The sequence below is a fragment of the Oncorhynchus tshawytscha genome, linkage group LG01 (assembly GCF_018296145.1).
Source record: "Oncorhynchus tshawytscha isolate Ot180627B linkage group LG01, Otsh_v2.0, whole genome shotgun sequence".
NCBI classification, from domain to species: domain Eukaryota; kingdom Metazoa; phylum Chordata; class Actinopteri; order Salmoniformes; family Salmonidae; genus Oncorhynchus; species Oncorhynchus tshawytscha.
Genome location: NC_056429.1, coordinates 73,392,375 through 73,415,712, shown reverse-complemented (window position 1 = coordinate 73,415,712; position 23,338 = coordinate 73,392,375). Strand labels below are relative to the sequence as shown.

At 43.7% G+C, this 23,338-nt stretch overlaps 2 protein-coding genes across 2 annotated transcripts in view; one reads left to right on the top strand and one right to left on the bottom strand.

The window, feature by feature from the left end:
• Positions 1-22,144, top strand: part of LOC112256491 (semaphorin-4G) — a 45,852-nt gene extending 23,708 nt beyond the window's left edge. The window contains exons 3-15 of the mRNA XM_024429800.2: positions 13,714-13,862; positions 14,616-14,678; positions 14,985-15,083; positions 15,433-15,526; positions 15,788-15,901; positions 16,241-16,395; positions 17,278-17,453; positions 18,486-18,630; positions 19,721-19,943; positions 20,159-20,274; positions 20,486-20,640; positions 20,935-20,996; positions 21,518-22,144. Of these exons, the coding sequence (XP_024285568.2) occupies positions 13,714-13,862; positions 14,616-14,678; positions 14,985-15,083; positions 15,433-15,526; positions 15,788-15,901; positions 16,241-16,395; positions 17,278-17,453; positions 18,486-18,630; positions 19,721-19,943; positions 20,159-20,274; positions 20,486-20,640; positions 20,935-20,996; positions 21,518-21,999 (2,033 nt within the window). The 3' untranslated portion in view covers positions 22,000-22,144. The remainder of the gene's footprint in view (positions 1-13,713; positions 13,863-14,615; positions 14,679-14,984; positions 15,084-15,432; positions 15,527-15,787; positions 15,902-16,240; positions 16,396-17,277; positions 17,454-18,485; positions 18,631-19,720; positions 19,944-20,158; positions 20,275-20,485; positions 20,641-20,934; positions 20,997-21,517) is intronic.
• LOC112256501 (tubulin beta chain-like) lies at positions 9,232-11,528 on the bottom strand. The gene is made up of 4 exons (XM_024429811.2): positions 11,353-11,528; positions 11,101-11,209; positions 10,758-10,868; positions 9,232-10,618 (listed from the first exon to the last, which is right to left on the bottom strand). Exons 1-4 carry the CDS (start codon positions 11,407-11,409, stop codon positions 9,558-9,560), a joined length of 1,338 nt encoding a protein of 445 aa, XP_024285579.1. The 5' UTR covers positions 11,410-11,528; the 3' UTR covers positions 9,232-9,557.
• Positions 22,145-23,338: the final 1,194 nt, after the last annotated feature.

Sequence of the window (23,338 nt, the reverse complement as noted above, 5' to 3'; positions counted from 1 at the left end):
CTTCTTTCTTAAGTCTACTGTGTTCTTATTAAACTAGGAGCTTGTTTAATTAATGGAAGTTTGTAATCATGAATTTTCTTTTCTCCTTCCCAGCGCACTATTACTATTATTATGACTTTATAATTAGTATTATTAGGTTATAATAATGAATTCATATTGAATTATCTATCAGCTAATGGCTTTTCTGACTGAATGCAACATTGAATGCAGTTTTAATTGCATTGATATCTACTTCCATTTGGGTAAAGGCCTCATTGGAAGGTAGACAGTACCAGGGTAGCTAATGGTAAAATCTTAACATTTATTTGGACCAAGATGCTCATAGGAGACGATGACCTAGACCACGTTATATTTATTTTCAGAAGCAGAAGTGTTTATATTTTGTTATGTAATGTGTGTTATGTGTTGGATGTATATGTGTTGGATGTATAAGGTTGGTTACTCTTTATCTTAATGTTGGCCAAATATGTAAAAAAATGATCAGACAGGTTTTATTGCTCTTTCATTGCTTGTTGCGGATTCTGTAACAACAGCAAACCCCCATGATTTTAAAGATACCTACTATTACTGACTTGGAACATGAGAAATTAAAGCGAGACTGTATAGGCAACGTCTTTTACTCATCCTAAAAGAGAAAAGCAGAGGGGCTGTCATTCTTATTATGAAAGAACATTATATCCAGGCAGTATCACAACCGGACTTGATTGGGAGTCCCCATAGGGCGGCGCACAATTGGCTCAGTGTCGTCCGGGTTTGGCTGGGGTAGGCCGTCATTGTAAATAGGAATTTATTCTTAAATGACTTGCCTAGTTAAATAAAATAAAAATATCTCTATATGCAATGAAATTTTGCTATTAATTTCTAACCCAGAAACCTTTATTCCCATTCTTATTGACTTAATTAAGAGGTTTAGCTCCTTTTTCTGACTACAAAATGTATTTTTATAAATCAGAAGCTATGCCCCTAGGGAGCTTGAGTGACAACACTTTGAATGAGTTTCCGTTCAAATGGACAATTTTTCTTGTTGAATAAACTTCACAATCTGTCTAATAGCAGCTAACCTGTCTAACAGCAGCTTTGCACCTGCACTTAGGATTGAATGAAGACCTAGATAGGTGGATGGACCTGCCATCATAATGGATGGGTAGAATTCATCTGATTTAAAATGAAGGTTTTCACCAGACTTTTGTTTCTCCAGACGATGCCATTATATATAACAAAAACATTTTTTTTAATGAACTCAATAAATACCTCTCAGATTTTATATGGCACAGCACAGAAAAATACCACAAATTAGTAGTGCAGCTGCCGTATAATTTAGGAGGCCTGGCACTACCTAATTTGCTATTTTATAACTGGGCATGTCGTGCTCGCATAACTGCAGAATGGCTCAGGATGAACATTGCTCTAATTGGGTCAGTAATGACTCCTGTTTCACATCTCCATACTCATTAATCAGTGTTATGACTGGTGATAGAAACTCAGTCAGCACAGAAGTGAAACATAACCCGATTCTTAACAGCACCTTTAAGATCTGGAGAGAGATTTGCAAACACCTTGGGAGAAAGGTAGGTTCTGACTCCCCTTAAAAATAACAAGGTAATTCCTCCTGGTATCTCTGATAGCATTTTCCACCTCTGGTACCAGAAAGGTAGAGATGCAGTGTAAGATTATGCAAAGGGTTCATAGGACTCCCATTATATGTAATAAATTGAAAGCAGAATTCTCTGATACCAGTTGTAAGTGTAAGAAGGAAAATGCGCTCATGGCCATCTGTTTTGGATTTTCCCATTAATTAAGATGTTATGAGAAAATGTCAAAACAAAGCTGGAGGGCATGTGCATATAAGAATGGACCAATGGCTATTCTTACTACAGCCACACATTTTGTGACATTCAAATTATGAATTGTATGTAACGAAAATGTTAATGAAATGAGTGAGAAAAAAATATTAAAGCAATGAAAAATGAAAAGCAGAGAACTGAAAGGGAATGTGTAATTCGTATTGTTTTTGTATGTTTTTTTATTTGTTTTGGTGTTTGTTGGTTATGATCTGTTTCATTTTGTAATTTAAATATATCTACATATGTAAAAATTTGTTTGACGTTGACCTGAAACAAGTAACATTAAATAATAATAATTACAACAACAACAGCAAAATTATATATACAGTTGAAGTCGGAAATTTACATACACCTTAGCCAAATACATTTAAACTCAGTTTTTCACCATTTCTGACATTTAATCCTAGTAAAAATGAGGTCAGTTAGGATCACCACTTTATTTTAAGAATGTGAAATGTCCGAATAATAGTAGAGAGAATGATTTATTTCAGCTTTTACTTCTTTCATCGCATTCCCAGTGAGTCAGAAGTTTACATACTGTACACTCAATTAGTATTTGGTAGCATTGCCTTTAAATTGTTTAACTTGGGTCAAATGTTTTGAGTAGCCTTCCACAAGCTTCCCAGAATAATTTGGGGGAATTTTGGCCCATCCCTCCTGACAGAGCTGGTGTAACTGAGTCAGGTTTGTAGGCCTCCTTGCTTGCACACACTTTTTCAGTTCTGCCCACACATTTTCTATGGGATTGAAGTCAGGGCTTTGTGATGACCACTCCAATACCTTGACTTTGTTGTCCTTAGGCCATTTTGCCACAACTTTGGAAGTATGCTTGGGGTTGTTGTCCATTTGGAAGACACATTTGCGACCAAGCTTTAACTTCCTGACTGATGTCTTGAGATATTGCTTCAATATATCCACATAATTTTCCTACCTCATGATGCCATCTATTTTGTGAAGTGCACCAGTCCCTCCTGCAGCAAAGCACCCCCACAACATGATGCTGCCAACCCCATGCTTCACGGTTGGGATGGAGTTCTTCGGCTTGCAAGCCTCCCCCTTTTCCTACTTCCATAACAATGGTCATTATGGCCAAACAGTTCTATTTTTGTTTCATCAGACCAGAGGACATTTCTCCAAAAAAGTGGGATCATTGTCCCCATGTGCAGTTGCAAACCGTGGTCTGGCTTTTTTACGGCTGTTTTGGAGCAGTGGCTTCTTCCTTGCTGAGCGGCCTTTCAGGTTATGTCGATATAGGATTCGTTTTACTGTGGATATAGATACTTTTGTACCTGTTTCTTCCAGCATCTTCACAAGGTCCTTTGCTGTTGTTCTGGGATTGATTTGCACGCGTCTCCTACCTGACGGCCGTGTTGTTTACACTTGCATACTATTGTTTGTACAGATGAACGTGGTACCTTCAGGCGTTTGGAATTTGCTCCCAAGGATGAACCAGACAAACCAATTTTTTTGGGGGGGGCGTATTGGCTGATTTCATTTGATTTTCCCATGATGTCAAGCAAAGAGGCACTGAGTTTGAAGGTAGGTCTTGAAGTACATCCACAGGTACACCTCCAATTGACTCAAATTATGTCAATATGTCTATCAGAAGCTTCAAAAGCCATGACATCATTTTCTGGAATTTTTCAAGCTGCTTAAAGGCACAGTCAACTTAGTGTATGTAAACTTCTGACCCACTGGAATTGTGATACAGTGTATTATAAGTGAAATAGTCTCTGTAAACAATTGTTGGAAAAATTACTTGTCATTCACAAAGTAGACCAACTTGCCAAAACTATAGTTTGTTAACAAGAAATTTGTGGAGTGGTTGAAAAACGAGTTTTAATGAATCCAGCCTAAGTGTATGTAAACTTCCGACTTCAACTGTATATATTTATAAAAGAATACCTCATGATACGCTATAGACCATACTATTTACCAAGAGTTTAACTGTATTATTATTTTCCTTCATACTCTCTTCTGCCTTAGTGAAGCAAAATGCTAGGATTACCCTGACTGGTCTCTGCCTGGGGCCTCCAAATCAGTCCGCCCCTAAACTCAGGCATTGTCTCTGCAACACACATTGTCCCCTCTCTTAATGACAGGCTGTGTGTGTGTGTGTGTGTGTGTGTGTGTGTGTGTGTGTGTGTGTGTGTGTGTGTGTGAGAGAATGGCATTGTCTTTCACAATTCTGCTTACAGAAGATCTCACATGATTCCAGGGGAGAGAATACAATAGGCTCGTAATACTGTCATCCAGAAGTAATGTAATATGGAACCTTTCCTTTGTGTCTGATGAATCTCAATGTTAGTCACTGGGAAGTAAAAAAATCTGAAGAAAGATAGGATTTCAAACCTAGTATAAGAAATGAAACACAGAAACCTTCCAGTCAGGCTGGGCTGAAGCCGAAAAAGAAAGTAAATTCACATGGGCATCACAAGACCTAACTTCGCACATGCTCTACCAAGGTTTTCCAGCAACGTAGTGTAATACATATAAAACGTATAAGCACAGGAGGTTGGTGGCACCTTAATTGGGGAGCAAAGGCAGGTAATAATGGCTGGAGTGGAGTAAATGTAGAGTAAATGTAATTTACATGTGTTTGATGCCATTCCATTTGCTCTGTTCCAACCATTAGTATGAGCTGTCCTCCCCTCAACAGCCTCTACTGCATATAAGGGTGGTTTTCCGTACACAGACTTAACCTATTTCTAAACTAACAAACAGTAGAGATTGTACCTTGGAAGTGCTTCTTAGTCCAGGGAAATTGGCCCATAGAGAGGCACTTGTTATTGATAAGTCGCTAGATAAGTAGCTACACAGTACACTCTTTGTAAAAAAAAAAAAAAGAGATTATTAAGAACCTAAAAGGAAAATCCTTTTTGGTTCCTTTTCCACATATGGTTCTACAGTGCCTTGCAAAAGTTTTCACCCCCCTTGGTGTCTTTCCTATTTACAACCTGTAATTTAAATAGATTTTCATTTGGATTTATGTAATGGACATACACAAAATAGTCCAAATTGGTGAAGTGAAATTTAAAAAAGTATTGTTTCAAAAGATTCTAAACAATTAAATATGGAAAAGTGGTGCGTGCATATGTATTTACCTAAATAAGATCTGGTGCAACCAATTACCTTTTAGAATAGTCACATAATTAGTTAGATTGCACACAGGTGGGCTTTAAGTGTCACATGATCTGTCACATGACCTCTATATATACACCTGTTCTGACAGTCACCAGTCTCCAACACCGCTAGGCAAGGGGCACCACCAAGCAAGCGGCATCATGAAGACCAAGGACCTCTCCAAACAGGCCAGGGACAAAGTTGTGGAGAAGTACAGATCAGGGTTGGGTTATAAAAAAACATATCAGAAACTTTGAACATCCCACGGAGCACCATTAAATCCATTATTAAAAAATGGAAAGAACAAACCTGCCAAGAGAGGGCTGCCTACCAAACCTCACGGACCAGGCAAGGAGGGCATTAATCAGAGAGGCAACAAAGAGACCAAAGATAATTCAGTCTCCGCTGTGGAGCTCTTTCAGGGTTATCTGTCCATAGGACCACATTAAGTCATACACTCCACAGAGCTGGGCTTTATGGAAGAGTGGCCAGAAAAAAATAAGCAAACACGTACGGTGTTTGCCAAAAGGCATGTGGGAGACTCTCCAAACATATGAAAGATTGTACTCTGGTCAGATGAGACTAAAATTGAGCTTTTTGGCCATCAAGGAAAAGCTATGTCTGGCACAAACCCAACACCTCTCATCCCCCCGAGAACACAATCCCTACAGTGAAGTATGGTGATAGCTGCATCATACTGTGGGGATGTATTTCATCGGCAGGGATGGTGAAACTGGTCAGAATTGAAGGAATGATGGATGGCGCTAAATACAGGGAAATTCTTGAGGGAAACCTGTTTCAGTCTTCCAGAGATTTGGGACAGAGGTTCACCTTCCATCAGGACATTGACCCTAAGAATACTGCTAAAGCAACACTTGAGTGGTTTAAGGAGAAACATTTAAATATCTTGGAATGGCCTAGTCAAAGCCCAGACCTCAATCCAATTGAGAATCTGTGGTATGTTTCAAAGATTGCTGTACACCAGCGGAACCCATCCAACTTGAAGGAGATGGAGCAGTTTTGCCTTGAAGAATGGACACAAATCCCAGTGGCTTGATGTGCCAAACTTATAGAGACATACCGCAAGAGACTTTCAGCTGTAATTGCTGCAAGGGGTGGCTCTACAAAGTATTGACTTTGGGGGTGGTGAATAGTCATACACGCTCAAGTTTTCAGTTGTTTTGTATAATTTCTTGTTTGTTTCACAATAAAAAGTATTTTGCATCTTCAAAGTGGTTGGCATGTTGTGTACCTCAAATGATACCACCCCCAAAACATCCATTTTAATTCCAGGTTGTAAGGCAACAAAATAGGAAAAATGCAAAGGTGGGTGAATACTTTTCCAAGCAACTGTACATGAAAACCAAAAGGATTATACCAGGTACAAATAAGGGTTATTTTATGGGACAGCCCAGAACCTTTGTTCTATGAGTGTACAGTTATTGTTGATAATGAAGTGTGTGAGTGCTCAAACACAGTTGCAGATAATAATCTTCTTAATACAACTTAAACAAAATATACCAGCTGCTAGTACCTTCACGGGGTGAAGAAATCAGACATTTCTTGTCCACAAGTCTTCTCTTTCCATGAATCAGTATAGGAATGTTGATCTAGCATCAGATTCCCCCTGTCCATGTGATGTTATTAGTTGTGAACAAAAGGCTAAACTGATCCTGAAAGAATTACCACACTGGGGGATCCTTTCCAGTTCAAAAAGGTTCCTTGAGGAACCCCTCTGAAAACGGTCTTTGACGAATCCCTCTTGTGAAGGTATTATTTTTACCTTTTTAATAATATCTTGTAGAGGTGGCAGCCTATCAGAAGATTGGAGGTGTGGCTTTCATATATGTATTTTTGGCCACCCGTTAGAGTAAATGTAATTTCTGTTCATCATGTTTAAGTTTGTACACTGCAAATTAAAACCTTCCTTAAATATGTACACATATTACATATTCCAATATAATATTAATAATACTACTAATACTAACAGCAGAGGGAACACCCCCCTATCCACATCGATGGAACAGTAGTGGAGAGGGTAGCAAGTTTCAAGTTCCTCGGCATACACATCACAGACAAACTGAATTGGTCCACTCACACAGACAGCATCGTGAAGAAGGCGCAGCAGCGCCTCTTCAACCTCAGGAGGCTGAAGAAATTTGGCTTGTCACCAAAAGCACTCACAAACTTCTACAGATGCACAATCGAGAGCATCCTGGCGGGCTGTATCACCGCCTGGTACGGCAACTGCTCCGCCCTCAACCGTAAGGCTCTCCAGAGGGTAGTGAGGTCTGCACAACGCATCACCGGGGGCAAACTACCTGCCCTCCAGGACACCTACACCACCCGATGTTACAGGAAGATCATCAAGGACATCAACCACCCGAGCCACTGCCTGTTCACCCCGCTATCATCCAGAAGGCGAGGTCAATACAGGTGCATCAAAGCTGGGACCGAGAGACTGAAAAACAGCTTCTATCTCAAGGCCATCAGACTGTTAAACAGCCACCACTAACATTGAGTGGCTGCTGCCAACACACTGACAATGACACTGACTCAACTCCAGCCACTTTAATAATGGGAATTGATGGGAAATTATGTAAATATATCACTAGCCACTTTAAACAATGCTACCTTATATAATGTTTACATACCCTACATTATTCATCTCATATGCATACGTATATACTGTACACTATATCATCGACTGCATCCTTATGTAATACATGTATCACTAGCCACTTTAACTATGCCACTTTGTTTACATACTCATCTCATATGTATATACTGTACTCGATATCAGCTACTGTATCTTGCCTATGCTGCTCTGTACCATCACTCATTCATATATCCTTATGTACATATTCTTTATCCCCTTACACCGTGTATAAGACAGTAGTTTTGGAATTGTTAGTTAGATTACTTGTTGGTTATTACTGCATTGTCGGAACTAGAAGCACAAGCATTTCGCTACACTCGCATTAACATCTGCTAACCATGTGTATGTGACAAATAAAATTTGATTTGATTTGATTACCTATAGTAATAAAGTGGTAACTATTCCAACTTAGTTTGTTTTGCACAGGCTTTTGAGGAACTCAGTGTTCAACCTTAACATGTGATGACAATACGACAGAGCAGATGAACCGGAATGACATTTACTCCACGGGTAGCCTAAAAATATACATCTGAAAGCCACTTTCGTTTTGAATTTGAATGTTCTGGCATGTCTGCCTACAGGCCATTTGTTGGGATAGTTGTCTGTCTGAAAAGGAGCCTCCCCGGGAACATTTTGTTTTTCCCTTTTAGAATTTACCAAGACAGTCTGGGTGGGATCATGACCCTGGGTACTGCGGTTACCTGTTGGTCAGGTTTCCGAGACTAAGCCCAGCCGTCACACTCTTTATCATTGAGTCTGTGCCTCTGGAAAGTTTTATTTTTTTAGGACTATCATTTTCTCCACCAGGCGAGATGGATGTCATATGGTACAATCTGTTTGTCTCCCCTCTTTCCGTAGGCCTAGGCTATTGGTTACACTCAAGACAAGATTGTTTAGAATTATCTATGTTTGTCTGTGTCATTTTGTTAATTTTTGTGGTATTAAAAAATATTCTACATGTCTCCATGTAATGTGTTTAGAAAAGGAAAAACAAATTCTGGACCTCCTAAAATAATTTACCCCTTGGGGCTAAGCCCCGAATGTGCCTCTATTCAGAATGGTCTTTTTAAATTTGTGAGTTCGATGAACTTTTAAGTCGTGAGTTCAATTAACATATTAGGCTGCAGTGACTAGGACTACTATTACCGAATGTAGGCTAGAGAGTCTGCGGGTCCTGACAGAGATCATTGCGGCGTGGCCACATGTTTCATGCTGCGGGCGGAGCAGGTCGCTCAGACAGACGACAATTTTGTCCAGCTGATTATTTGGAAATTGTCTTCTTTCTGCTTTGTATGCTGTAGCCTAGGCCAACCAATTGTATTAACCTTTCTAGGGCAGGCGGGACCTCTCGACAGCATTCCGCAGAAAAGACAGCGTGCGAAATTCAAAAACATTTTTTCAAATTGCTGGGACCATGGCTGGCAAGCGAGCTGCTTCACATATGCCTAAAATAGCATACCTGTAGCCTAGACCTCCTTATGACATTAGGAATGTTATTTTATTGTTCCTCTGCAAATGCGATGATAGATGCATGTAATCGTTTATTATAAAGGTGAACTTTGACTCCCACCAACCATAGAAATAGAATTCCAAACATTGTGCAGTAAAAAAATCTTAACTTTAATAATATAAATATTGCGTAACACATAATGCATTCAGGAGAACAAGTTAATTACAAAGTGGCTTCAATATGGGTTATATACATAATAAGTGCTACTTGAAGTCACTATCCATTTCTGAGACGGCAAGGCATTTTGGTACCCTGCTTGGGCTAACTGCTATAGACACTCAGACAAAGCAACAACAAAAAATCATGAAAAATGTCACGTGAAAATGTCATTGGATGCATTTGCAACATCATTACGATTTTGTTGGTGTTGGTACGGCCCATTATTTGATGGTTTAAGAAAGTTACATTTTTGTTCTGGATCTCAGGCTATTCCTTTTTCTTCCTCTTCATCCTCAAACACCTCCTCCTCAGTGGTGGCGTCCTGGTACTGCTGGTACTCAGACACCAGGTCATTCATGTTGCTCTCGGCCTCGGTGAATTCCATCTCGTCCATTCCCTCTCCCGTGTACCAGTGCAGGAAGGCCTTGCGACGGAACATAGCGGTGAACTGTTCAGAGAGACGCTTGAACAGCTCCTGGATGGCTGTATTGTTACCTATGAAGGTGGCGGACAGCTTGAGTCCAGGGGGTGGGATATTACAGACCGCTGTCTTAATGTTGTTGGGGATCCAGTCCACAAAGTAGCTGCTGTTCTTGTTCTGAATAGCCAGCATCTGCTCGTCCACCTCCCTCATAGACATGTGACCCCGGAACACCATCGCCGCAGTGAGGTAGCGCCCATTACGCGGGTCGCAGGCTGCCATCATGTTCTTGGCGTCGAACGCCTGCTGGGTGAGTTCAGGCACGGTGAGGGCACGGTACTGCAGGCCCCCCCTGTTAGTGAGCGGGGCGAAGCCCAGTATGAAGAAGTGCAGGCGGGGGAAGGGTACCATGTTGACGGCCAGCTTGCGGAGGTCGGCGTTGAGCTGGCCTGGGAAGCGAAGGCATGTGGTCACCCCGCTCATGGTGACCGACACCAAGTGGTTAAGGTCTCCGTAGGTGGGTGTGGGGAGCTTGAGCTTGCGGAAGCAGATGTCGTAGATCGCCTCATTGTCGATGCAGAAAGTTTCGTCTGTGTTCTCTAGAAGCTGGTGAACAGAGAGGGTGGCGTTGTAGGGCTCCACCACCGTGTCCGATACCTTAGGGGAGGGGACCACGCTGAAGGTGGCCATCATACGGTCGGGGTACTCCTCCTGGATCTTGTTGATGAGTAGGGTCCCCATACCAGAGCCTGTGCCCCCGCCCAGGGAGTGGGTAAGCTGGAAGCCCTGGAGACAGTCACAGTTATCTGCCTCCTTCCTCACCACGTCCATCACTGCTTCCACTAGCTCTGCTCCCTCTGTGTAGTGGCCCTTAGCCCAGTTGTTACCAGCTCCACTCTGACCTAGAGCATGGGGGGAGATAAGGTAGTTTGTTATAAGGATAACTTAAGCTGGTTTATGGATGATTTAGGCAGCTATTAATGTACACAGTGAGCAAAATTGGTTTGGTGACATCATCACAAAGCAGAGACCCCCACTGACCGAAGATGAAATTGTCCGGTTTAAAGAGGTGTCCTATGTGTCCGCAGCGCACACTATCCATTGTTCCTGGCTCCAGGTCCACTAGGATGGCTCTGGGGACATACTTGGAGACTGGGGCGAGACAATCACACAGAGACACATGATTAAGGGAATGGACTGGATAAATGCGCACATTGCTGCATGTAGTTCCCTAATACATTTGAGTACGCAATGAGAATTACTTTGATCACTGTTACTGCACTAAAACATTTTATTAATACACTAATGTAAATACACAAGGGATGTTTACAGAGATTGACATAGAATGTTGACTCCTGTATTAAAGACACAGAGAGAGACTCACACGAGGATTCGTTGAAGTAGACACTGATCTTGTCCAGCTGAAGGTCTGAGTCGCCCACATAGTCCCCAGTGCAGTTGATTCCATGCTCCTCACTAATCACCTCCCAGAACTAGACAGAGAGCACAGTCAAATCTAACCAAACACCTCTGAAAAAGTCAATGATATTGATGATAGAAAGAAGGAGAACAAGACAGTGATAGAGAGAGGGGGGGGGACTGAGTACTGAATTTTTATCTCTATATTATACATCACCTTTGCGCCGATCTGGTTGCCACACTGGCCAGCTTGAATGTAAACGATTTCTCGCATCCTTTCCTTGGTGCAATGTGTATTTATCCTCTTGCAGATGTCAGAGAGCCCTGATCCCAGTCTCACACCAAGGTAAAGTGTTTGGGATGTGTTGAATGGACTGTTGACCGGACAATTTATCTTGCACTTCTATTGGACGCCTGTGGGTTTGGCGTGTAGGACTGAGTGGGGTTGCATCCTGGAGCACGGCACGGACTTTAAAATCTATTGGTCTGCATTGTACTCACACAGAGCCTAGTGAGGGATTAGTAGTTAGCACCTGCAGAAGTATCGAACCAGAACCACTGCTAGCTACCCCTCAACTGAACATTGTATACATAGTTCTCGTAGTCCTCTGTGACCCCTCACAGTGTTAGCGACAGCTGCTAAATTCTGTGTTTGATTCTCAGTGTGAGTAAGCCTCCAACGCTAATTAGCCACACAGTATGGGTTAGCCCGCTAACTTCCTGTCCTGCGAGAAATACAGCTGGATAAATGAGTGCTTTAGCAGGGGCTACCCTTTTCCCTATTTGGTGATCTACATGGGTCCTGGTCAAAAGTAGAGCACTATATAGGGAATACCTGGTCAAAAGTAGAGCATTATCAAGGGAATAGGGTGCCGTTTGGTATGCAGATGCTGTATGAAGCAGGCCCTAGGTACATAGGTTACTGCTGAAGCACTTTCAATCAATTAGAGGGAAAATGTCATATTTTGTAATGTTCTTCACTTTAGGTCATAATGTGGATCTGACAGGAATCACTCATAGTCAGATTTATGCATGTTCCAAGGAGGTAGGGGTAACGATGACAAATCCTAAATGGATCCCTCATCAAATTACATTTTATTTGTCACATGCGGCAAATGAACAACCTTACCGTGAAATGCTTACTTACGAGCCCTTCCCAACTAAACAATTAAAATAACACGAGAAATAAAATACACAAGAATAAAGCTATTTACAGAGAGTACCAGTACTATATCAATGTGCAGGGGTACAAGGTGTTTGAGGTACATACTTTTTTACAGTACCAGTCAAAGGTTTGGACGCACTCATTCCAGGGTTTTTCTTTATTTTTACTTTTTTCTACATTGTAGAATAATCAAACCTATGAAATAACACATGGAATCATGTAGTAACCAAAAAAGTGTTAAAACAAATCAAAATATATTTGGGATTTTAGATTCTTCAAAGTAGCCACCCTTTGCCTTGATGACAGCTTTGCACACTCTTGGAATTCTCTCAACCAGCTTCACCTGGAATGCTTTTCCAACTGTCTTGAAGGAGTGGAAAAGTGTACTTACTGTGAATCTTTAGATGAATGCACAAACTGTAAGTCGCTCTGGATAAGAGTGTCTGCTGAATGACTAAAATGTCAAATGTAATGACTAAAGTTTAAAATAATCCTGCTGTGTTAACACAACCTAACACATATCTTTATGAGATCCATCCCTGTGTGTTTGATCTTCTTCCTTTCCTACCACATCTGATCAATGGAGAGTTCTAAAAGATCCTGTTCGGTTAAAACGGTAAACCCTTGGATCCTCTATTCTGTGCACATTTATTATTATTAATGTTGTTTTCCCCTCAACTGCCAGTCATCCCAATTTTCTAAGAATGTGTTATCACTGATCACATAGCTAATCTTGGGTGCACTTGGGGATTGCAGTGGTATGATTCCAACATTTTTTGTTTTAGGGAAAAAAATTACTTTATTCTCCAGAAAAGTCATTTAAAATCATACCCAAACCATGTGCAAGCGAGCCGCCACGCCCTGAACTCAAACAAAACAAGCATTTTAAATGTTCTTGTTTTGCTCTGCTAATATGGAGTTAAAACCTGTGCACAAAACCTGCCTTAAGGACCATTTTTAATTTACAGAACGGGGTAGGCCTACATGGAGGAATATTGGGGAGGGACATGGTTTAAACATTATTTCAGTCTAGGGGAGGGTTTTGTGTTTTTATTTCAGTCTAGGGGAGGGTTTGTAATTGATAAAAGTTAAATATTTCCAAATGTTTTAGAATGATTTGCTAATTATTATATCTCTATGTTCCTGATGCCGACCCTAATCACTATGTCTGGTCATTAGTATATCATAGCCTCTCAACTGGAGAACCAATTAGAGCAGATGCTATACTGCTGAGTCAGGTTCACACACACGCACCCACAGGCACACGCACCCACAGGCACACGCACCCACAAGCACACGCACCCACAGGCACACGCACCCACAGGCACACACGTACTTTAATAAATTATTATGAATTCTTAACTTTCTCTCTCTCGCTCTCTCTCATCCCTCCCGTCCTCAATCTCCCCCCAGGTCTGTTGGGCTGCAGACGTTTCCAGTCCTCAGTAGTGAACTACAGTACTCTGCTACTAGAGGAGGACAAGGGTCTTCTCTATGTGGGGGCCCGGGGGGCCGCGTTCTCTCTCAACGCCACAGACATCTCAGACAGCACAGCTCGCACTGTAAGAGAGAGAGCAAGATTGTGCATACGTGTGATTTCAGGGAACTTACAGTAGAGGATTTAGGATCTTACCACTCCCACTATTTTATAAAAAACATCTTTATTGCAAGGTAAACAACCCCACCTTGAGTCATTGGCTAGGTCCTAATTATCACTCCTTCCTCCCAAAGTGTGCACTTGTTCACTTTCCTCCAATGATTTGAAAGACATGACTGATATAAAAAATGTGGGTCACTTTGGGTCACCAATGTGGGTCACCAATCCAATGCTTTTCAGATTTGTGGGAACTGGGAAGTAGTGAACGAGTGTACACTTCAGGAAAAGGGAGATATTATTAGGACGCAGTGACTGTCTCTCCAAGAACATTAGCCCACTGTCTAGTTATCCTTAAGGGCACAAAATGATGATCTTCTGTCACTTAATCTAGCCACACTAGGACAGAAACTCAATGCCCTGTTTCACATGACACCCTGCCATAAAACTGGTGTAAATGTAGTTAGCCAAGAACCCTTGTTAACGTTCCACTAACACAGTATAGATGCTCCACAAAGATCAAGTCGTAGAAGTGTGTGATAGATTTGTACAGATTAAACAGGTCAAACTGTCATGAACAACACTCCCTTCTTTCTCTCTCACCTGAACTGATCCTTTGTCTAACTCTCTCTGTCTCTCTCTCCCTCTATCCTGTCTCTCCCTCTATCGCTGTCTCTCTCCTTTTTTCCCTTTCTCTCTCTCTCTCTCTTTCTCCTATCAGATTGAATGGGAAGCCTCGACGGTGCAAAAACAGCAGTGTCTGAGCAAAGGGAAAGACAATAAGGTAGGTATCTTTATTTCTTCATATCCCAGCTAGTGTGCGTCTTCTCCTTAGAGCACAACCTATCCCTCTCTCTCTTTCTTATTCTCTGTGATATGTTTATTATTTTGCAGAGTGCCTTCATCACAACCTCTCTCTCTCCAGCTCTCTTCCTCACCCTCTTTGTATCGCCCTCTCTCTCCCAAGGAGGTTTAAATCTACTAATCTCAACAATTCTTTCCCTCCCTCTCTCGCCCTCACTCATGTCTCATAGTCTCTCTCACTCTCTCTCTCTCTCTCTCTCTTTTAATGTATTCTCTCTCCCAACAGACAGAGTGTTATAACCACATCAGGTTTCTCCAGAGATTTAACTCAACTCATCTCTACATGTGTGGGACTTACGCCTTCAGACCTCTCTGTGCATACATAGTAAGGAATCTAAGCATACTAAGTCATAGAATGAACATGCATAAAAAATGCAATAATTTCTCAATGGGTTATTTGGTATTCTAGTTATTTAGAAAAACTCCTTCAAGGTATTGTGTCGGTCGATTCTCTCCCCCTTCCACAGTAATTGACACAATATGAAACATATTATGCTATACGTGGATGTCGATCTAAGGCAGCCCCCCGCACCTCTCTGATTCAGAGGGGTTGGGTTAAATGTGGAACACACATTTCAGTGGAAGGCATTCAGTTGTACAGCTGACTAGGTATCCCGCTTTCCCCTTATAGCACTGTGTCACTAGCCTCCCTAACCTCCTGTTCTCATGTGTAGGATGAGGGGAGGTTTAAAGTATCGTCTGAGTTTGAGGAGGGCCGAGAGAAGTGTCCATATGGACCTGCTACAGGCTACACTGGCCTCATCGTAGGTAAGACAACCATTCTTAGACCCTGTTATACATGACTACTGTAATCCTTTATTGAGATGTGTTCTGTCACCAAACATGAGAGCCAATGTTTTGGCCAAGTGTAGATGTAAAAAAAATATATATATATATATATAAAACAATTATTATTATTTTGGGGGGGGGGGGATTTTTCACAATTTTTATTTATGCTCAATGCTAATGTCATACTTGTTCTGAACTGTAAACCTACCAATAACCATTGCTGTTCCTGTATTGGTCCAGACCAGCAGATGTACACAGCGTCTCAGTATGAGTTCCGGGGCTTCCCGGATGTCCGACGTAACTTCCCCTCCCCCACAGTGAGGACAGAGGAGGCACCCACACGCTGGTTACATGGTGAGTACCCTGGGGCTAGAAGAGATCCTTACAAAGAACACATGCTGGTTAGATGGTGAGTACCCTGGGGTTGGATCAAATCCTCTCAAAGGACCTATACCTATGAGCGCCATCCCTCCCGCCCTCCAGGTTCTTTGGCCATTATGGTCCTTCTCAAAGATCTATTTGAATGCTTATTTTCATGCTCAAGTCACCAGGTCTTCGAAGAAGACAAGCAGCACCTTCTGTTCTGCCTGTTATTTAAAAGGATAGGTTTTATTTGCTTGAACAGTTTTAATTCATTTCTAAGTGAAGAGTTGGCATGTTTCATTACGCTGTCTGTGTTTCTTTGTTCCCCAGAGGCTGACTTTGTGGGCAGTGCCCTGGTGAGGGAGAGTGAGGGCAGTACCACCGGAGATGACGATAAAATCTATTACTTCTTTACTGAGAAGAGCCAGGAGCAGACACCATACTACAGCCACATTAGAGTGGCACGGGTTGGACGAGTCTGTAAGGTGAGGAGAGGTGTAAGGGGGTGAGGAGGATGTGGGTTGGAAGGGAGGTTGAGAAGAGCCAGGAGCAGATACCATGTGAAGCCAGGAGAGAGTGGTGAGGAGGGAGAAAGAGATGAAGGAAGAGCAGGGTAGGGTGGCCCTGTGGGCATTAGGCACTGACTTACTGTACCAGGGCAAGGACTTTTAGACACTGAAGAAAATGTCAAAGTGAGATATTATTTGTTGAGGACAGGTGTCAAATGATCTGATTTGATCAGCTTAGATACCACCTGGTCAACACTTCTGAGCATTGTGCTCCTGAAAAACCGCTTGCCCTCGACTTTAGTAGAAAGAGAGGGTGTGTTTTGATGTATACGTTGCCTCTGGCTTGCCCTCTGAGCTGTGTGTGTGTGCTTCTCAGCAGCAGATAACACTCTCGAATGCAGAGTGCACTTGATGTCTAGTGTGTATCACCCCTCTCAACAGGGTTGCTAATGGGCTTTCACAGGGCTGTGCTGTTGCTAAGCAGACACAGATGCAAACACACACACACACACACACACACACACACACACACTCCCATGGCTATGCTCTCTGTCTCGTGTCTTAGCTCCGGGGGAGCTGTAGATTGAAAAAGTAAACAACGTTGCAGATACGATAACCTCCCTTGACCCTCCTTTGTGCCCAAGAAAGGCATGTTCTCTGGACTTAGTTTAGGTTGTCCATATGTTGAGTGCTAACCTTATTTCTCCTTCTGCTCCCTCTTTTTCTCTTTCATCCTCCTCTTCTCCCCTGTCCTCTTCTCACTCCCCCTCATCTTCTCCTTTCCCTTCCCCCTCTCCCTCCATCCTCCTCTTCTACTCTCCTCCTCCTCCCCCCTCCCTCCTCCTCCCTCTCTCGTAGGGAGACAGAGGAGGTCTTTTGACCCTCCAGAAGAGGTGGACATCGTTCCTGAAGGCCAGACTGGTGTGTTCCCTGCCGGAATATGACTTCCACTTCAACGTGTTGAGGAGTGTGTACACGCTGTCGGGGGACACACCTCACGACACGCTGTTCTACGGCGTCTTTGGTCTCGAGTGGTGAGTAGTAGTAGAACTAGATGTATATGAGATGTATATGAGATGTATGTGAGATGTATATGAGATATATATGAGAGAGAGACTGTAGTTATGACCTCTATGGTCAGGTTACACTTGGCAATGTCAATGATGGGTTGGATGTGTGTATGAGAGACCACAATGTCCTCTGGCTGTCTGAGTATCAGGTGATATAGTAGCTCAGCTCTGGTCACCAACGCTCTCTCCCAGTCTTTTTTTTCCATTCCCTTAAAGGGCCCCATTCCTTCTTTTGTTTACCTCTCCTTCTCTTCTCTCCCACTCATACCTTCTCTTATCCTTCACGCCTACTCTCTTCTCATTCTCCCTCTCTCTGTTCACCTCACTCCCTTTTTTACATGTCAAAGGAGACGTAGAGCTTCTCTTGATTAGCTTTGAACATTTCTCTTTGTCACAATGCCCCCTGCTCTCTCTCTCTCTATCTCTCTTTTCATCTCCGCTATGTCAATCTCTGATCTATTTTAGCTGTCGCTGTAGTAACACCTAAGGTTTATTGCTGGTGTGTGTGTGTGTGTGTGTGTGTGTGTGTGTGTGTGTGTGTGTGTGTGTGTGTGTGTGTGTGTGTGTGACCCAGGTCAATGAAAACATCCATTGGGAGAGAGAGATGTTTATACTGTATCAGTTTGTGACGTGTCCTCTGAGTGCTGTAGTGTTTACAGACCATGTCCCTGGAGACAGCACTGTTTGTATTAGGAACCTAGCTTTGAGCTCTCCTGGATTGGAACAGTCACTTGTACCTCTTCACCAGATCTGGTCCAAATAGTATTAGTTTTCTCTCCAATATTTTGGGAATTCTTAATTGAGTGACTTCATTTATCTTGTCCAACCTAATGAAACCAGTGGAATAGATGGAATAGTCCCAAACCCCATTTCTTTATGTGGGATATCACAAACTGTTTAGGGCAATGTAACTGTTGAACATATCAACGTCTTCGTATGTTACGGCAACCTTCAAACATTTGTTTGTTTGTGTTTGTGTGTGTGTGTGTGCTATAGGAAGAACGTGAAGGCGTCGGCAGTGTGCCAGTTTTCTCTGTCTGAGCTCCAGCGGGTCTTTGATGGGCCCTACATAGAGAACCAGGACTCTGGAGCCAAATGGAGCGAGTACACTGGCAAGGTCCCTGACCCACGACCTGGATCAGTGAGTGTCACACACACACACACACGCCTCGTCTTTTGCTGTCCAAGCAGACTTCCATATAACAGGCCCAGTCAGGTCTTCTTAGTTGCCGATGTAAAGTTTCCCCTAATCTATCTCCTCTTTCCCCAGCATCCCAACATCCAATCTACTGAGTCTAAATACTCACATGAAGAACTGGGGAGAGGGAGAGATTGAGACTGTAAAGGGTGGGGAGGGAGAAAGGTTGAGGAGTGAGGGGGAGAGAGGGGTTTATAAAAAAACAGACTGAGGAGGAGGGACTGGGAAGGAGAGAGAGGAAAGATGGAAAAAGTGATCATAGAGCTGAGTGGCAGCTTCTTGGATGAGGATCAAATGGAAGGAGCTTATGTCGTTGAAAGCCATTTTCTATGGTGATTATTGCTGGGCCGAGACTCTGCACAGTTATGATGATGACTTATTATAGGTTCCAAAGGAATGACATCATTAATGAGACGGGTCGTGATCCACAGTAGTGTCGTTTCAATGCCGAAAAGCTTCATTTCCGCTCTCCGGGTCTAGCTGTGAAATGGGGTAGAGGAAGTAACGGTTCTGGGTCTTAACTGTAGTGGCAGTGTCAAAGCCTCTTAGCAGAGTTGGCAATGACATCTTACAGAGGACAAAGTCAGAGAAGTTGTTCGCTTAGTCAGGTGGAGAGAGATAAGCAGCTTGCACACACTGACTTTTCAACTCATAGTGGCTAATAGGTTACAGCAGGCTGCTGAGGGGAGGATGGCTCATTATAATGGCTGGAATGCAGTAAATGGAATGGTATCAAACACACGTGTTCAATGAGTTCGATTACCATTCCAGGGCTATATCTTCCTCTCATCTCTCTCTATCCATCTACAGCATCTATCCCCATTAATTTATTCATCCATACATCCAGACCATTTGAGAGCCAGAGGCCTCAACTCTACCTCTTTCTCTCCTCTATCCCTCTCTCTTATGAATGTATTTTTCTTAACCCCTCGCTCCAGTGTATAACCGACCCATTGAGATCTAGAAGTGTCAACTCCTTCCTCTCATCCCCCTCTCTCTCCATCCTTCTCATCCCCTCTTCCCTCGTCTATAGTGTATAACAGACCAGTTGAGATCTAGAGGTATCAACTCCTCCACCTCCTTGCCAGACGACGTGTTGAACTTTGTGAGGAGACACCCTCTGATGTCCCAGCAAGTCATGTCTACAGAGCAGCGCCCCCTGTTGTTCAGGAGGACCACAGACTACACCCAGCTGGCGGCTCACAGGGTGGAGGGGCTGGACGGGCAGAACTACCATGTTCTGTTCATGGGCACAGGTTGGTGGGGGTGTAGAGAGGGGGAGGGTTATGGTGTGCATGTGTTATGTTGTGTGTCTGCGTACATGTGATTAATTTGTGTGTCACTAGGCAGTCAATTATTGCGATCACCAATCATCCCAGTAATGGAATGGAACAGACTTCAAACCACATGTACAGTACATCCCATTGTATGTGTGTGTGTGTTGTGACCCTGTCTCTGTCTCCTGTTTCAGACGATGGCTGGCTGCACAGGGCTGTGGAGGTCAAGGGCCATCTACACATCATAGAGGAGCTACAGCTGTTTGACCAACCACAGCCTGTGGATAGCCTGGTCATCTCACACACACAGGTACACACTCACAAACGGACGTGCAGACACGTACACACACGTACACACACGCACAGGTGCACATTTTCACTCACACGGCTAGTATTATGTTTTGTATGTTTTGTTTATTGTCATTCTAAGTGAAGGACCGCTAACCCAGATCCACTGCTGTTGGCTTTTGCTCTAGCCCATTTTCAATAACACAGAGAGGCTCTCTCTCTCTCCCCTCTAGATGAGTGTGTATGTAGGTTCTCCCTCTTGTGTGGTCCAGCTGCCTCTCTCCACCTGTAGCAGGTACACCTCCTGTTACGACTGTGTCTTCTCCCGGGACCCTTACTGTGGCTGGGATGGACAGGACTGTGTGGACATCACAGCACAGACTGACAGGTGTGTGTGTGTGTGTCATCACGTCACTGTCAGGTGATGGGGTTGAGTAATATCATTTTAGCTGGTGCCCTTGTGTCTGTCTGTGTGTTTGATTTGACTTATCTTATCTTCTGTATATCTCTGTCTGTGTTGCAATCTCTGCAATGCATTCACAACTGTTGCGTAATGCTGAACTGGGCGTAATGTTTGTTGACTGTGCTGGTGAACGTGACATGAATAGTTCTGTGTGTGTGTGTGTGTGTGTGCGCACTTGATGACACGCTAACAGTCTCTCCTCCTCTCCTCTCCTGTCAGGTCTAACCTGAGTCAGGACGTCCTGTATGGGAACAGAGGATGTGACAGCGACACAGCAGACGGTACGCAGACACACACAGACCGGCCTTACCAACCATACTTAGTTGTATTGTCGTGCAGATGTAATTTATCTGGAAAGTTGAGGGATTTAAAAGTTGTGTTAATATTTGAAAGTTGGTTATGCATGCTGTCTCTGCAGCACCCTCGTTTCCATAGCACCTCTAATCATATTTCTGATAGGTCTGAAGAGAACTTTCAGAAGAGAATCTGACTTATACATTGATGCACTTTACATACTAAGAAGTTAGAAAATACTATGCAATTCAGGATTTGAGATCCTCAAGCTTTTCTGATTATGATGCAATTGTTTTAAATGGGAGAATGTAACATATTGAATTCTTTATGCACCAGTGATTTTAGAGTCATATATGCAGTCTGATAAGTTGTATAGAAGTTGCATATAACTCCCAAACACATAGTACAATGTCTTGGGCCTTTTAGTGTCTATTCTGAAATCCATAACAGTATATCAGTCTTATTGTGAGAGGATACTCATTATGTATGTGTGTTGCCATTCATTCAGAGCTAGTCCAGCACCGGAGCCGGTCTGTGATGGTGGGAGATGACGTGCTGCTCCAGTGTGAACTCGGCTCCAACCTGGCAACCCCAGTGTGGACTCTGGGTGGGTCAGAGCTGCAGGGCTACGGCCTGGACTCCGGCTTCAGAGTGGGAAATGATGGCCTCCTGGTCATTGAGTCCCGACCTGAGCAGAGCGGCGAGTACACCTGCCACGCCCTTGAGAATGGCATCCGGGTCGCCGTGGTTACGTACTCTGTGACAGTTCGTTTAGACATGCCCCAACCCCCTCCCCCGCCCATGGACCCCACCAAGGAAGACTACTCCTACTACACCCCCGGGACTCTGACTCATCCAGCCTTGACCCCCTCCTCCACCCAGGGCACCCCCTCCTCAGAGAGGCCCCTGCTACCCCCTCCCCCGGCCCATCTCCCCCCACCTCGGAGCTGCTCTCCCCCAGGAGCATGGAGGCTATGTACCTGTCCATGATCACCATCCTAGGGGGTCTGTGTCTGGTTCTCACAGTGGTTCTCCTCTACGTGGGCTTCTGTCTTCGGGGCGGCCACAGGGGGAAGTACTCTCTCCGCGCTGCCGCCGCTGCCTCTGCCAATCACACGAACAGGAAGAAAAAACACAGGAAGCAGCATCAGAAACGCCACAGTAGCTCCACCCACCTAGAGCTCAAGACCATCTCCAGCCACTGTAATGGGAATGGGATCTGTAATGGTAACGGTGCCTCCAAACAACCGGGGGACAGTGACGCGCATGAAGGGGGCTTCCTCCAGATCGTCCCTGGGGAGGGCCAGTCGTCCCCCAACAAGGACCCCCCACCCCCTGCCCCTCCTCTCCCCCCGCCTCCTCAGACCCCCCACACTGCCCTCAACCAATCAGAGTTTGACTTGCAAGACTTCCCCAGCCCCAACGGCCTATCGGCGACGTTACCCAGCGTCTTGCGGAGGATGCACGGTAACAGCTATGTGTTGTTAAGACAGAGTGACGCAGACAGCAGTTCTCCTCTCTGCTACTCCTTCACTGAGGAACTCAACAGGATCCTAGAGAAGAGGAAGCACACACAGCTGCTGCCCAAACCGGACGAGAGCTCTGTGTAGTAGAGGGAATCTGTGTCAGGGAGGTAGCTCCCCCTGTGGTGGGAGGACTGAACTGGGACATTAATATAGGCCATTTAGCAGATCCAAAGCGACTTACATCAGTGAGTACATACATTTTGTATTGGTGGCCCCAGCGACAATTGAACCTATGACTCGGTCATTACATGCTGAAGGGCCTGTTGTAAGGCTCTGACTTTATCTCCTTCTCCAAGTCAAGAACAGTAATACTCATCGGGAGGAACTTGAGAAACTGGCCACAAACCGAGGGGTGCAGAGATCATTTGTGGATGACCCATGCTGCTCACAGAGTACATGGGCTCTAGGCAAGTCTATATAACAGCAGCTAGCCTGATCTGAATTATGAGAGGGAGATAGCCTGCCATTTGTCCTACTTAAAGGCCCAGTGCAGTCGAAATGCTTTTTTCCTGTGTTTTGTATAATATTGTACAACAGTTGATGAAACGAACACTGTAAAAGTGTGATTTTTTAAAATCAGTGTTATTTCCTAATATTTGCTAGTTGGAAATACAGTCGTCTAATCAACCTGTTTGCATTGGCGGGAGTTTCGGCTTGCCTGGTGACATCACCAGGCGGTAAATTAGTTAATAGACCAATAACAAAGGGAGTTTCTAACCTCTCTGCCAATAACAGCTAGTTTTAAGTTTTCCCATCCCCACACAGACCACTCCCAGACAGTCTTAACAAAAGTCTTGCATGAA

Excerpts from the sequence above, each read along its gene's own strand:
- LOC112256501 (XM_024429811.2), bottom strand. The coding sequence starts at position 11,409 with ATGCGAGAAATCGTTTACATTCAAGCTGGCCAGTGTGGCAACCAGATC. Across the intron at positions 11,210-11,352 it reads GCAACCAGATCGGCGCAAAG|TTCTGGGAGGTGATTAGTGA; the intron begins GTGATGTATAAT and ends CTCTCTGTCTAG. Across the intron at positions 10,619-10,757 it reads ACCGGACAATTTCATCTTCG|GTCAGAGTGGAGCTGGTAAC; the intron begins GTCAGTGGGGGT and ends CCCATGCTCTAG.